The 15,750-nt window shown below is 41.7% G+C and overlaps 1 protein-coding gene across 3 annotated transcripts in view; it reads left to right on the top strand.

The window, feature by feature from the left end:
* Nucleotides 1–15,750, top strand: part of TBXAS1 (thromboxane A synthase 1) — a 185,574-nt gene that overhangs the window by 88,167 nt on the left and 81,657 nt on the right. For all 3 annotated transcript variants that reach the window (XM_034965090.3, XM_034965091.3, XM_008965963.4), the window contains exon 5: nt 12,997–13,113. In XM_034965090.3, coding sequence (XP_034820981.1) covers nt 12,997–13,113 — 117 coding nt within the window. The remainder of the gene's footprint in view (nt 1–12,996; nt 13,114–15,750) is intronic.

Raw genomic sequence — 15,750 nt, forward strand, 5'->3', positions numbered from 1 at the left:
GGCACATGCCTGTAGTCCCAGCTACTCAGAAGGCTGAGGTAAGAAAATTGCTTAAGCCCAGGAGGCATAGGTTGTAGTGAGCCATGATTCTGCCACTGCACTTCAGCTTGAGCAACAGAGCGAGACCCTGTCTGAGAGAGAGAGAGAGACACAGAGAGAGAGAAACAGAAAGAGATGGCGGTGTAAATTCTCGTGGTTATTCTAGTTCTTTTGGTTCCATATATTTGTTTACAGGAATCAGCTTGTCAATTTTTAAAATTTTTAATTTTTGTGAGTATATAGTAGGTGTATACATTTATGGGGTATATGAAATATTTTGATACAGGCATGCAATGTATAATAATCACATCAGGGTAAATGGGGAATCCATCATCTCAAGCATTTTTCCTTTCTTTGTGTTACAAACAATCCAATTATAATCGTTTATTTTTTTGCCCTGTCTTATGGTGCTGATCTTTAGGTTATTTTAAAACCTGCAATTAAATTATTATTGACTATAGTCACCAAATACTGGGTCTTATTCACTTTTTCTATTTTTTTCCACCCATTAACCATCCCCACCTCCCTCGACACTCTTTCACTACTCTCCCCAGCCTCTGGTAACCATCATTCTACTATCTCCATGAGTTCAATTGTTTTACTTTTTAGCTCCTACAAATAAGTGAGAACGTGCCAATTTTGTCCTTCTGTGCCTGGCTTATTTCGTTTAACAAAATGACCTCCAGCTCTATCCATGTTGTTGCAAATGACAGGCTTTTATTCTTTTTTATGGCTGAATTGTACTCCCATTGTATATATGTACCACGTTTTCTTTATGCAGTTGTCTGTTAATGGACACTTAGGTGCTTCCAAATTTGGCTCTTGTGAATAGTGCTGCAATAAACATGGGTGTGCAGATATCTCTTTGATATACTGATTTCCTTTCTTTGGGGTATATACCTAGCAGTGGGATTACTGGATCATATGGTAGCTCTATTTTTAGTTTTTTTAGTTTTTTGAGGAGCCTCCAAACTGTTCTCCATAGTGATTGTCCTAATTTACATTTGCACCAACAGTGTATGTGGGTTCCCTTTTCTCCACATCCTTGGCAGCTTGTGTTATTGCCTGTCTTTTGGATATAAGCCATTTTAAATGGGGTGAGATGATATCTCATTGTAGTTTTGATTTGCATTTCTCTGATGACCAGTGATGTTGAGTACCTTTTCATATGCCTGTTTGCCATTTGTATGTCTTTTTTTTTAAAACTGTCTATTCACATCTTTTGCATGTTTTTTAATAGGATTATTAGGTTTTTTTCCTGCAGAGTTGTTTGAGCTCCTTACATATTCTGGTTATTATTCCCTCACCAGATGGGTAGTTTGCAAATACTTCCTCCCAGTCTGTGGCTTGTCTCTTCACTTTGCTGATTGTTTCCTTTGCTGTGCAGAAGTTTTTTAACTTGATGCAATCTCATTCGTCCATTTTTGCATTGGTTGCCTGTGCTTGTGGGGTATTACTCAAGAAATCTTTGCCCAGTTCAATGTCCTAGATATTTTCTCAAGTGTTTTCTTTTAGTAGTTTCATAGTTTGAGGACTCAGATTTAAGTCTTTAATCCATTTTGATTCGATTTTTGTATATGGTGAGAGATAGGGGTCTAGTTTCATCATTCTTCATATGGATATCCACTTTTTCCAGCACCATTTATTGAAGAGATTGTTATTTTCTCAATATTTCTTCTTGGCACCTTTGTGAAAATGAGTTCACTGTAGATGTATGGATTTGTTTGTGGGTTTTCTCTTCTATTCCATTGGTGTATGTGTCTGGTTTTATGCTAGAGCCATGCTATTTTAGTTACTATAGCTCTGTCATATAATTAGAAGTCAAGGATTGTGATTCCTCCAGTTTTGTTCATTTTGCTGAGGATGGCTTTGGCTATTTTGGGTCTTTTGTGGTTCCATACATATTTTAGGATTGTTTTTTCTATTTCTGTGAGGAATGTCACTCTTTTGATAGAGATTGCATTGAATCTGTAGACTGTTTTAGGTAATATGGACATTTTAACAATATTGATTCTTCCAATTCATGAGTATGGAATATCTTTCCATTTTTTTTGTATCTTCAATTTCTTGTATCAGTGTTTTACAGTCTTCATTGTAGAGATCTTTTACTTCTTCAGTAAAGTTAATTCCTAAGTATTTCATTTTATTTGTGGCTATTGTAAATGGGATTGTTTTCTTGGCTTCTTTTTCAGATTGTTCACTGTTGGCATATAGAAATGCTACTGATTTTTGTATGTTGACTTTATACCCTGCAACTTTACTGAATTCATTTATGAGATCCAATAGCTTTTTGGTGGAGTCTTTAGGTTTTTCTAAATATAAGATCATATCATCTGCAAACAAAGATAATTTGACGTCTTCCTTTCCAATTTGGATACGTTTATTTCATTCTCTTGCCTGATTACTCTAGCCAGGACTTCCAGTACTATGTTGAATAACGGTGGTGAAAGTGGGCATCCTTGTCATGTTCCAGATCTTGGAGGAAAGGTTTTCAGTTTTTCCCCATTCAATATGATACTAGCTGTGGGTCTGTTGTAAATGGCTTTTATGTTGATTGATGTTCCTTCTATGCCTTTTAGGATTTTTATTATGAAGGGATGTTGAATTTTATCAAATGCTTTTTTAGCATCAATTGAAATGATTATGTGGTTTTTGTCCTTCATTCCATTGATATGATGTATCACATTGATTGATTTGTATATGTTGAGCCATGCTTGCATCCCAGTGATAAATCCCACTTGGTCATGATTGATCTTTTTAATGTATTGTTGAACTCAGTTTGCTAGTTATTTTGTTAACGATTTTTGCATCAGTGTTCTTCAGGGATATTGGCCTGTAGATTTTTTGTTTGTTTTGTTTTGTTTTGTTTGATGTGACTTTGTCTGGTTTTGGTATTAGGGTATGCTGGCCTCCTGGAGTGACTTTGGAAGCATTCCCTTCTCCTCTCTTTTTTGGAATAGTTTGAGTAGAATTGGTATTAATTCTTCTTTAAATGTTTGATAAAATTCAGCAGTGAAGCCACAGTGTCCTGGGCTTTTCTTTGCTGGGAGACTTTTTATTACGGCTTTGATTTCATTACTTGTTATTGATCTGTTCAGGTTTTGGATTAGTGATTCAATCTTGACAGGTTGTATGTGCCTAGGAATTTATTTCTTCTAGATTTTCCAATTTATTGGCATACAGTTGCCCATAGTAGCTGCTAATGATCCTTTGAGTATCAGTTATAACATCTCTTTTTTCATCTCTGATTTTATTTACTTGAGCCTTCTTTCTTTTTTTCTTAGTCTGGCTAAAGGTTTGTCAATTTTGTTTATCTTTTCAAAAAACCAACTTTTTATTTTGTCAATCTTTTGTATTGTTTCCTTCATTTCAATTTCATTTATTTCTGCTGTGATCTTTATTCTTTTTTTTCTACTAACTTTGGCTTTAGCTCTTGCTTTTTTAGTTCTCTAAGATGTATCATTAGGTTGTTTATTTGAATTTTTTTCTACTTTTTTGCTGTAGGCACTTATAACTATAAATTTTCTTCCTAGTACTGCTTTTGCCATATCCCATTAGTTTTGGTACATTGTGTTTCCATTATAATTCGTTTCCAGAAATTTTTCAATTTCCCTCTTAATCTCTTCATTGGCACAATGGTCATTCAGGAGCATTGTTTAATTTCCAATTAAACAATTGGAAATTGTATAGTTTCCAAAATTCCTCTTCTTATTGATTTCTAGTGTTTCTTTTTTTTGTTTTTTGTTTGTTTGTTTGTTTTTTGTTTCTTGAGACAGTCTCACTCTGTCACCCAGACTGGAGTGCAGTGGCATGATCTCAGCTCACTGCAACCTCCACCTCTTGGGTTCAAGTAATTCTCATGCCTCAACCACCCAAGTAGCTGGGATTACAGGCGTGCACCACCACGCCCGGCTATTTTTTTTTTTTTTTTTTTTTCCGTAGAGACAGGATTTCACCATGTTAGCCAGGCTGGTCTCAAACTCCTGGCCTCAAGTGCTCTGCCTGCCTCAGCCAAAGTCCTGGGATTACAGGCATGAAAATAGACACACTTTTGTGTATCTATTGTATGTTTTTAGATTTGAAGTTATCATATCTTGCAAATAATCTTGTAACCCATTATTTTAAACTGATGACAACTTAACACTGATTGCATAAACAAACAAAAATAAAACTAATAAAAACTCTACGCTTTAACATAATCTTCCCACTTTTTAACTTTTTCTTGTTTATATCTTATTGTACTGTCTATATCTTGAAAAGTTGTTGTAGTTATTATTTTCAATTAGTTAATCTTTTCATCTTTCTACTTAAGATATGAGTAGTTTACATAACACAACTACAGTACTATAATAATCTTGCTAAGTTTTGAAGAATTGACATCATGACAATGTTGAATTTTCCAAACTATGAATGTGGAACCTCTATATATTTAGGTATTTTAAATTTATCTTAGCAATATTTTGTAGTTCCAGACTACAGGTCTTTTGTACAACCTTAGTCAAATGTTTTTGTAGGTATTTAGTAGTTTTACTGTTATTGTAAGTTATATTTTTAAATTTTCATTTTTCATTAGTTTGTTGCCCGTGTGTAGAAATAAATTTTTGTATATTAAATTTGTATCCAACAATATTTTTAAGCTCAATATTGAATCTAGAAGTTTATTTATAGAGATTTCTCAAATTTTCTATGTTAGACAATCACGCCATCTACAAATAAATAGAGTTTTACTTCTTCCATTCCAATGTTTACAAATTTTATTTATTTTTCTTGCCTTATTGACCTCTCTATGATGTCAAATAGAAGTGTAATAGTGGACATAGTTGTCTTGTTTCCAGCCTCAGAGAGTGTTAACTATTTCACTGTTTAATATAATGTTAACTGCAGGTGTTTTTGTAAATGTCATTTTTAGGTGAAGGAAGTCTCCTTATATTGATATCCAATCACTGAAAGTTGTTATTATGAATGGATGTCAGTTTTTATCAATTTTCTTCTGCATCTCTTGAGATTGTATGTGTTTTTCTGTTTTATTCTGTTAATGCAACAAGTTACATTGATTTTCAAAGTTGCATTCTTGGAATAAGTCCCACTTGGTCTTAATCAATTATTCTTGTAATTTATCACTGAGCTATATTACCTAATATTTTGTTTACGCCTTTTGTGTCTATGTTCACGAGTGACATTGGCTTATAATTTTTCTTTCTTGTAAGTCTTTATCTGGTTTGGGGCTCAGTTTATGCTGGCTCATGAGATGATCCAGATTAATGTTAAATCGTGACTCTGTGCACATTAATTATTCTCAGCTGTGATTTCTGCAAATCAGTAGTTCATTATGAAAATAACAAATAAAATGTTCAATTCGACTGGGGTAAGTGTAGAAATCTGTGGGTCTCTATTTGATTCCAGATTAATAGAGTTTTATTTGTCTTTGGTGTTCTGAAAGCCATGAAACCACCAACCCGTTGCTTCTCCTCTTTCCCCATAAGAATGTCCTTGGAAATCACAAAATGTTTCGTTTCCCACATCTATAGATCTGTCCCTATGTGGGGGAAAGAAAAGAATGAGTAAACATTACTTCTCAGTGAACTTGTTCCTAAGGATCACTTTTTTAAAAAATCTTTTTTAAATGGGAGTAAGCTGTTATCTGCACAAAGCCCTTGGGGTGAAGTCCAGTCAATAGGGCTTCCCTCAGGAGATGTTCTCTAAACTGTATTCATGAAAGTGAATAAGAGTTAGCAGGCAAAGGAGAAAGGGGGTTGGAGAGGGATCTAGAGTTTCAGAGAAAGAGAAAAACAGCTCACAAGAAGGACCAGACCCTAGAGAGATGACATGGTCAAGGGTCTAACGGAATAATGCGACATCATCTCAACACTATGTGCCAAGGACTGTCCTGAAAGCTGTGTCATAAATAAAGTTTTGGTGCCGCAAAAGAAATAGCACTCAAATATAAAATTTTCTTTTTAATTGTCAGCAAGGCAAGTTACTTCTATAGAAGGGTGTGCCCTTACAGATGGAGCAATGGTGAGCGCACAATTGGACAAGGGAGGGGAAGGGGTTCTTATCCCTGACGCACGTGGCCCCTGCTGTTCTGTCGTTCCCCTATTGGCTGGGGTTAGACCACACAGGCTAAACTAATTCCGATTGGCTAATTTATGTGATGGAGTGATGGCTAATTTAGTGATGGAGTGGGTGGTTTCGCAGGAAAAATGGCTATGACAGAGCATGTAATAGGAATGAGTCAGGGTGGAGCAGGTGATTGAAATGAGTCAGGGTGGAGCAGGTAATCGAAAAAGGTTGCTTTATGAGGAAGTTAAGTTTAAAAGTAGAAGGCAAAAAATTGAACATACTGACATATTGATTCTTTGAAAAGAAATTTGGAACTCATATCTAACAGCTATAAATGTATTAACTGTATTCATCATTCCGACTGCTCAGTCCAAAACCCTTGGAGTCATCCTTGACTCCTGTCTTTCTCTCTCCCACCTCATATCCAATCCATCAGGAAATCCTGTTGGCTCTACCTTCAAAGCATGCCAGGCTGATCATTTCTCCCGGTATCTGTGTCCAGCTCCCTGGCCTGAGCCTCCACCCCTGCTCTCTCCTGGCCACTGTGCTTCCTCCTGACGGCGCTCCCTGCCTCCACTCTGGCTCCTCACAGTTGATTCTCAACACCAAACAGCGAGATTCTTTAAAACAGAAGTCAGCTCAAGATATGTCTCTGTTCAAAACTCTGCTATGACTACCTGTGTCTTGTAGAGTACAAATCCTACCAAGATTCTGGAGGCCCTCCACACACAGGCCCCCATGCCCTCTCTGGCCTGCCTCCATCCCTCCCCTCCAGCCGCGCCACATCCTTAAGGGTCCTCACGCACATGATGCCTTTGCTGTAATGGTTCCCATGCCCACCAAACCCCCAGCTCCTTCAAGGCTTTGCACTAATCTCACCTATGCAGGAGCCCAGTGCCAACTGACCAATTTAATAACACGCCTCGCCCCATCCCACTGTACCTTCCAGTGTATTTCTCATGCTTATTGTCCACCTTCTCCCACTAGAATGCAAGCTCTGTGAGGACACGGAGCTTCATTTTGTTCACAGAGGTATCCTCAGCACCTAAATCATGGCCTAGCACATACCAGGCACTGAATAAATATTTGTGAAGTGAGTGAAGCCTCACAACTATCCTAAGAGGTCGGTAGCGTTATTATCCCCATTTTACAGATTGAGAAACTGTAGAGAGGTCAAACCAGAGAGGTCAGCTCTCAAAGTCACATGGAGCCAATATTTGAACCCAGGCATCTGACTCTAGAGGCAATGTTCTTAACCACTGCATTATCCTGCCAAGCCCAAAGTAGCAAATGCAACCCGAGCTTCCAGAAGGCCCTGTGACTTCAGACTATATAAGGGATTGGGAAGTTAAGGCACTCCTTCAGGCTTTGTGTTCAGAAAGGGGTGCGGAACTGGCCAGCACATACCAGGCCTCATAAAACAAGTTAGGGAGTTTGCACCAGGATAGGGCTAGATTTGTCTTTAGAAAGATCCCACTGACTACAGGGTGGAGTACGGATGGGTGTGACAAGGCTGTGGGCAGGGAAATCAGTTAGGGGCTGAGATAATGGTGACCTCAGCCAGGGTGGCAGCTGCGGGGATGGAAAGAGTTGGCCAAAGAGAGATTTAATAATTGTGACTGACAGGATTGTAGTTGAGAGAGAACAACTCCCAGGTTTGGGGTTTGGGTTAGTTTTGGTTTTTCAAACTTTTTTCACTATGATCTACAGTAAGAAACACATTCACATTTTGACACAGAATACACACACACACATACACACATACACACACATACATGTACATACACACACATACACACACACATGCATACACACACACACACATATCTTGAACAAGTTCAACAACCACAAAATACTTTCCCTGATGTTAAATGCTCCTCTGTGTTTCCTAATCTTGTCTATCTCTTGTCTCTTTCTCTCCTTTTTTTAAATGCTGGTTGCCACTCATGACATTGATTTCATGACGGATCATGGCTTGCAGTCTGGAAGCCCTTGACCAGAGAGTGATTGGAGGCTTGGGACACAGCTAGGCTGACAGACAGGAGCCTCGAAAGCTGTGTCCCTGGACCTCCTTTCTGCAGAGTCCCCTTCCTGCATGACATACACAGTCTGGCTCCCATCACACTTACCAGTCTTGTTACTCATTGAATTAGTCCATTTTCACACTGCTGATAAAGACATACCTGAGACTGGCAATTTACAAAAGAAAGGGGTTTAATGGACTCACAGTTCCACGTGGCTGGGGAGGCCTACCAAACATGGCAGAAGGTGAAAGGCACACCTCACATGGCAGCAGACAAGAGAAGAGGACCTGTGCAGGGAAACTCCCCTTTATAAAACCATCAGATCTTGTAAGACTTATTCACTACCATGAGAACAACATAGGAAAGACGTGACCCCATGATTCACTTTCCTCCCACCAGGTCCCTCCCACCACACGTGGAAATTGTGGGAGCTACAATTCAAGATGAGATGTGGGTGGGGACACAACCAAACCATATCACTCATTCCTTTGGGGAAAATCCTTTGTCTCTTTCAAGGCATCTCTCAGTAAGTCTCATCAATGAATATATGTGGACAAGCAGGAGGTGTGGAGGGGTCATGGAAGCCATTGTTTAATAGGCACAGAGTTTCACTTTTGTAAGATGAGAAAAGTTCTGTGGAGGAATGCTGGTGATAGTAGCACAACCGTGTGAGTGTACTTAATACCACCGAACTGTACTCTTAAAAATTATTAAGATGGGGCACCTGTAGTCCCAGCTACTCGGGAGGCTGAGGCAGGAGAATGGCGTGAACCCAGGAGGCGGAGCTTGCAGTGATCCAAGATCGCACCATTGCACTCCAGCCTGGGCAACAGAGCGAGACTCCATCTCAAAAAAAAAAAAAAAAAAAAAAAGGTTAAGATGGTGGATTTTATGTTACATGTATTTTGCCACAATTTTTTAAATCAATGTGTAGGCAAACTAATAGAAAAAAGAGTGTCTGGAGTGGCTTTCCAGACATGAAGTCTCAGGGTTGAAAGAGTCCTTGGAAGGCTTTTAGACCAAACCCCTCTGTATGCTCAAGCCTTGGGTACAGGATTTCTAAGAAGTGGAACAGTCTCCAGGGGTGTGGAGCTCATTGCTCAAGGCAGGTTATCTTATCTTTGAATAATTTTGTCTGTTGACTATTGGGATAGTTCTCCTTCAGATGAGCTGAAATTTTCCCCATAGCTTCCTTTATTAAACCCAATTCCACTTCTCAGGGTCACAAAAAAAAAAAACCTAAATTCCCTCTCCCATGCAGTATGTATTCAATAAATATTTATTAGGCACATGCCTAAGTACCACTATCTGATCTTCCAAATCTTCTCTTTTCCAGTTAAAAATTCCAAATCTGACAACTATTTCTTAAATGACATGATTCAATGTCCCCTCACCATCTGACTGCTCTTTTGAAATCATCAATTTCCTCTTATCATGGGACATCTATAAACAAAAAGAGGCCAGGCACAGTGGCTCATGCCTGTAATCCCAGCATTTTGGGAGACCAAGGTGGGAGGATCTCTTGAGGCTAGGAGTTCGAGACCAGCCTGGTCAACATAGTGAGACACCATCTCTACAAAAAAACTTCAAAATTAGCTGACATGGTGGCATGTGCCTCTAGTCCCAGCTACTCAGGAGACTGAGAGGGTAGGATCGCTTGAGTCCAGAAGTTTGGGGTTCCAGTAAGCCACGATCACACCAATGCACTACCGCCTGGGTGACAGAGCAAGACCCTGTTTCAGAAAAAATAAATAAAATGTTTTCAGAAATAAAAACATTACAATAATCAATAGCCCCAAATGATTTCATCAAAAAATGGGAGATTCTAATGGAATTTCCAGGCCCAAGTGAGCACAGTGTCATGGCAGCCTGGTGAGAAAGACGTGAAGGCCATGCTGACATATTGCAAGGAGGACTACATTTGTCTTTCAGGTGCAAGACAAAAAATAGTGTAAATTCACCCTTAAGTCTTAAGGATAGGTATGAGATCCAATCAGTCTTCACTCTTATCTCTAATTTATTCTGTCTCAACAGAACCAGAAAACATCACCGCACTTTCCTTGGAGTTAAGTGCTTTATTCCATGTAGTGTGCCACAGGACTGCATCTTGCCACTACATAAATACACATAATATATGATTTCCTCCTTCAACTCTGGAACCTAAACAAATGGATTATGTTCCCCAAATTCCATAAAACCATAATTCTGTTGAGTGGCCATGGCGCTCCCAAAGAATTTCTTTCTAAATATAGAGAGGTATTCCTCTGCAGAAAAAAATATCCCAGCATCTTGGTTCTAATATATAATTAACTCCTCTCTAGATACTTTGCAGTTATGTTTTATGGCTTATTTTGAGTGTTCATATTTTATCAGAAAATTATAATTTTCCTCTAAATAGGAGTTTTTACAAGGCTTTTGAATTCTGATGACTGGCTTCATGTTTCAGCTATAATTAAAACAGTGAAAAGAAATAGCGTCACCATGCATCACATGTGGTTCTGAGACTGCTTGGTCCCCCAACCGCCTGTCTCCCCACACCCTGCAACCTGCAGGCTGGGGACACTCTGACCAATGGTGGGGGCTCCAGTTTTGACCACTTAGTGGGACAGCTGGTTTTAGAAAGAAACAGAATGGCCTGAGAAGAAGGGATGAGGAGACCAAAGTCTTCACCTCAGAGAAGCCTCCCAAATATGACCCCCACCGTTGTCCCACCTTGCCCCATTTTCCCTCCAGGAAAATATACTTTCTCCAAGAAATACACTTTCCCTCCAGGAAAATTCACTTTCCGTCTAGTTGTTAGCTTATGAGCTTACTCTCTGCTTCCCCTCTAGACTGCCAACTCCATGAGGGCCAATGCAAAGTCTTTTTCTTTTCTTTTCTTTTTTGAGATGAAGTTTCATTCTTGTCCCCCAGGCTGGAGTGCAGTTGTGTGATCTCGGCTCACTGCAACCTCCGCCTCCCAGGTTCAAGTGATTCTTCTGCCTCAACCTCTCAAGTAGCTGGGGTTACAGGTGCCTGCCACCACGCCTGGCTAATTTTTGTATTTTAGTAGAGACGGAGTTTCACCGTGTTGGCCAGGCTGGTCTCAAACCCCTGACCTCAGGTGATCCACCCGCCTCAGCCTTCCAAAGTGCTGAGATTACAGGCGTGAGCCACCACGCCCGGCCGCAAAGTCTTTTTCATTCAACATGGTATAGACAACTTCTTGAACCCCATATTAGTTTACTAGGCTACTATACCAACCAACCATAGGCTGGGGGTTTAAACAATAGAAATTGATTTTCCCACAGTGCTGGAGACCAGAAGCCTGAAGTCAAGGTGTCAGCAGTGTTGGTTTCTCCGGAAGCCTCTCTCTTTGGCTTGTGCATGGCTGTCTTCTCCCTATATCCCCACATGGTCTTCCCTTTGTGTGTGTCTGTGTCCCAATCTCCTCTTCTAATAAGCACACCAGTCATGTTGGATTAGGGCCCACCCTAATGACCTTATTTTACCCTAATTACCTCTTTTTTTGAGACGGAGTCTTGCTCTGTTGCCTAGGCTGGAGTGCAGTGGCGCAATCTCAGCTCACTGCAACCTCCGCCTCCTGGGTTTGAGCAATTCTCCCTGCCTCAGCCTCCCAAGTAGCTGGGATTACAGGCGCTCACTACGACGCCTAGCTAATTTTTGTATTTTTAGTAGAGAGGGCGTTTCGCCATGTTGACCAGGCTGGTCTCGAACTCCTGACCTCAGGTGATCCACCCACCTCGGCCTCCCAGCATGCTGGGATTATAGGCATGAGCCACCACTCTCAGCCTTAATTACCTCTTCAAAGACCTTATCTCCAAATACAGCCATCCCTCAGTAGCTCGTGGGATAGGTTCCGGGACCCACCCTTGCTCAGGACACCAAAATTTGTGGATGCTTAAGTTTCTGATATAAAATGGCATAGTATTTGCATATAACCTATGTACATCCTTCTGTATGCTTTAAATCAGCTCTGGATTACTTATAATACCTCATACAATGCCTACACATCACTTTATGTACATGGATTCAATGTAGTTCTCTGGATAGGGCAAATTCAAGTTTTGCTTTTTGGAACTTGGTGGAATTTTTTCTGAATATTTTTGATTCAGAATTGGTTGAATCCACAGATGCAGAACACCCAGATATAGAAGGCTGACTGCACAGTCACATTCCGAGGTTCTTGGGGTCAGGATTTAAACATGTGAAGTTTGGGGTGGGGGGCCAAATTCATCCCATAAGACAATATTAGGCTATCAACCACTGTTTGCTGACTGAGAAAAAAATGAATGACCAATAGAACACAGAAACATTATGGCAGGCATGCTCCTGGAAGCAGTTCTCCTGGCACACGCTTCTGAAGGCCTTTCCTTTTTCCCCCTTCCCTCTCCCTCCACCCATACAAGGGTCCAGACAAGTGAGTCTTCTGTCAACTTCGGGTCCAACCTAACCAATCCAGTCACACAAAACCCTGTGCCGTGAACTTCAGACATGATACTAATTCCCAGGAAAGACTAGGCCATCTCCAGGAAGCCTGCCTTGTTTGTCTTCAGGGAACCCCCGCTCAGTAGGGGGACTGCAGAACACACAGAAGCCATTGAGTTGTCTCTATGATGATGATCACATCGCAGCAGGGTACAGCTGAGCCACCAGAGCTTGCCCATCTGCTCCCTCTGGGCCCCGCCATGATTCTTTCTATCACTGCCCGTAAGCCTTTATAGTCTTCCTCTGTATCCTTGCAAGAGAAACCTCCTAACTTGTTGGCCACTGATGGACTTTAACCAGGGTGTTTGTCATGGACCTGTATGGCCACCAAGGTGGCTTTGGCTCCCTGAGTCCTGACCCTCTGCTTGTTACTTCCCAACAGGCGTCGGGTTTGGAGTTCAAGTCGGTAGCCGACAGCGTTCTGTTTTTACGTGACAAAAGATGGGAAGAGGTCAGAGGTGCCCTGATGTCTGCTTTCAGTCCTGAAAAGCTGAACGAGGTAAGACATGAGAAACGCAAACTCTCTTCTCTTACGGAGCAGGTTTCTTCTCTCCAAAGCATGATGAGAGCCAGTTCATGTTGCATCACTTGCCCAGGTGACACATCAAAATGCCTTTCCCACTGGGACCTTCAGATCTCTCTGTTATGCAGAAAGCAGCGGACTCTGTGTTGAGTGTCTTTCGTCTCTCCAGCCTCCCATATCCCCACTTGCCAGAAATGAACTGTGAGTCAACAAGTACACAGGGCATTCGCCTGTGTCCAGAGACAGAGCTTGAGGTGCTTTGGGGGCCCCAGGAGACAACTGCAACAGTGTCTGTTGGACTGTCATGCATAATGGATCACTTAGGGATCTGGCTACAAAGCAGGCTCTGATTCAAGAGGGCCAGGGTGGCCTAAGAATCTGCATTTATAACACCCAGCCAGGTAATTTCGTTGTTACTGGACAATGAACCACACTTTACATAGCAAGAAACTAGAGAACAGCATGAAACAAAGGTGAGCTACCCATCGAGTCTTAAATAGGGAGGTGATGGCAGTGAATGACTGGGGAGGAGTGGGCGATCATGTCAGGCAGGGACACCCAGGTTAACCTCTAGGCCAAGTTCAAGGGAAGGGCAGGCTCCACAGGATGCTAACAGCTCTCTAAGGCCCTGGACACTCTCCTTTCCCTACTGAGTGACTCACTCTTTCCTATCAGCTGTGCACCCAAAACCGGGTGTTTGTACAGCCTCCAGACCAATTTCTCACACAACAGATCCTGACTGCTGTGTTTTGTATCTAAGCCTGACAGCCCCCTCAATTGCTGGTCTGGCTTTGGTGTTTGCTGTTCTGAATTGTGCAACCACAAGGGAGAGAGAACTTGAGCCCTTATGAGGTGAAGGGGCTAAGGGGCTTCTTTAGTTCCAGTCTCAGGTACACAGGCATCTCTAGAGCAAGGAAGCTTCCAAAGCTTGGCTTGAGTGCCCTGGGCTTCTGCCATCCACCCTGTCTGGATGTTCCAGAGTAGCCTGTCTTCAGTTCAATAAAAATGAAAGCTACTTTTAGCTTAAGCTCAAGATGCTCACCATATGGTCCTGATTGAATTCCTATAAATCTTCTGAAGTCCCCCAGAAGAGGAGGGGGTTCCACACCTCATAATATCCAATTAAACTCACTCAGAAGCTAGTGATCCCCCCATTTTTATGAGATTTTATTTGCATTTCCATGGGTTGCTGTTGGTGTTTGGGGACAGAGCCTGTCTCTGTATGCAGCACCAGCTCACACTCACACAGCTCAGAGTCAGGTACAAAGGGTTGCCTGTTTAGACTAACACACTGCCTCTTCACCACATTCCTGTGAGATAAATACCATCATCCTTATTATTACCATCCCATTTTACAGAGGAGGAAACTAGGCACAGAGAGATTAAGTAGCGTGCTCCAAGTCTCATAGCTAGTAAGCAGCAGAGCCAAAATCAGAATCCAGCTCCGGAGCGCTCTTCACCTCTCTGCCTGACTGCTTGCTACCTCCATGTGATTTTCCAGTGGTGCTCGGAGGCCACGTAGGACTGTGCCAGAGGCTGTCTGGAGGATGCAGGAAGGGGAAGTGTAGCAAATGGGGCCTCGGCGGAAAGCTGGGGGGTGGGGGAGGGTCAGAAGCAAAACTTCTCTATTTTCTGCCTAAGTTTGGAACCAGCTGAGGTATGGAAAGAGGTTTTAGGCAAAGGAAATAAAATTTTCTCTTATCTTACTGGTAAAGCTGTTTGAAAAATAGAGTCCCCATCTGATCACATGAGCTTGCTATGCTAATACTTCACCCAGAATGGGACAATTGCAGGGGGGTGGCAGATGCCATCGGGGCTGGCCCGCGGCCCACATGTGCTCAGTTCCTTCCTCCAAGACTGGGTCTGATACAGCGTAGACAGCAGGAGATGGAGAGTGACTTAGATGCAGTGGTTGGCCAGTGGGGCCCACCGGGATCACTTGGGGGGCTTTGAAAACTGTTGCTGCCTGGGTCCCACACCTAGAAATTCTCATTCACTTGGTTTGCTTTGGGATGCAGCCTGGGTTTGAGGATATTTTTTTCAGGCTCCCCAGGTGATTGTCATGTAAAGCTAGTATTGGGAACCACCACCAGTAGAAGTTCCCCACAAGGACATGCGAGGAAAGGGGCACCTGCTTCCACTGCAACAATTAGCCCTGCTCACATTGATCTCTGTTATCTATTGAGGATTCACAGGAGAATGTGAAGGAAGGGCCTGTATCTTAAAGCTAGAAACCACTGCTCTAAACCATGTAGACTAGCTGCCTGGAGTGTGCCCCTTTATCACATCCAGCCACTAAAAGGTTGAGTCAGCCAAGAGAAGACCAGGGGAAGAGAGGAGAGGTAGGTGAGCCTAGGGCTGGCATCACTAGCGTATATGTCTGTATTCAAAAGCAATGGCTTCATGGCACTATAGAAGTAGAAAGAACCTCATGTGTGAAAAAGAAATTGGTAAAGAGTATCTGAGAAAAGAAGAAAAGAGAAAGAAGAAAAGGAAGCAAGGAAAGGAAGATAAGGTTTAGCAGTCCTGGGCTATGATTCTTTGATAAGGAATTTTATCATGGTCTAGATGCCTTTAACCCCTTACAGGGGATACTCCAGAAAGTGACACATT

The sequence above is a fragment of the Pan paniscus genome, chromosome 6 (assembly GCF_029289425.2).
Source record: "Pan paniscus chromosome 6, NHGRI_mPanPan1-v2.0_pri, whole genome shotgun sequence".
Classification (NCBI taxonomy): domain Eukaryota; kingdom Metazoa; phylum Chordata; class Mammalia; order Primates; family Hominidae; genus Pan; species Pan paniscus.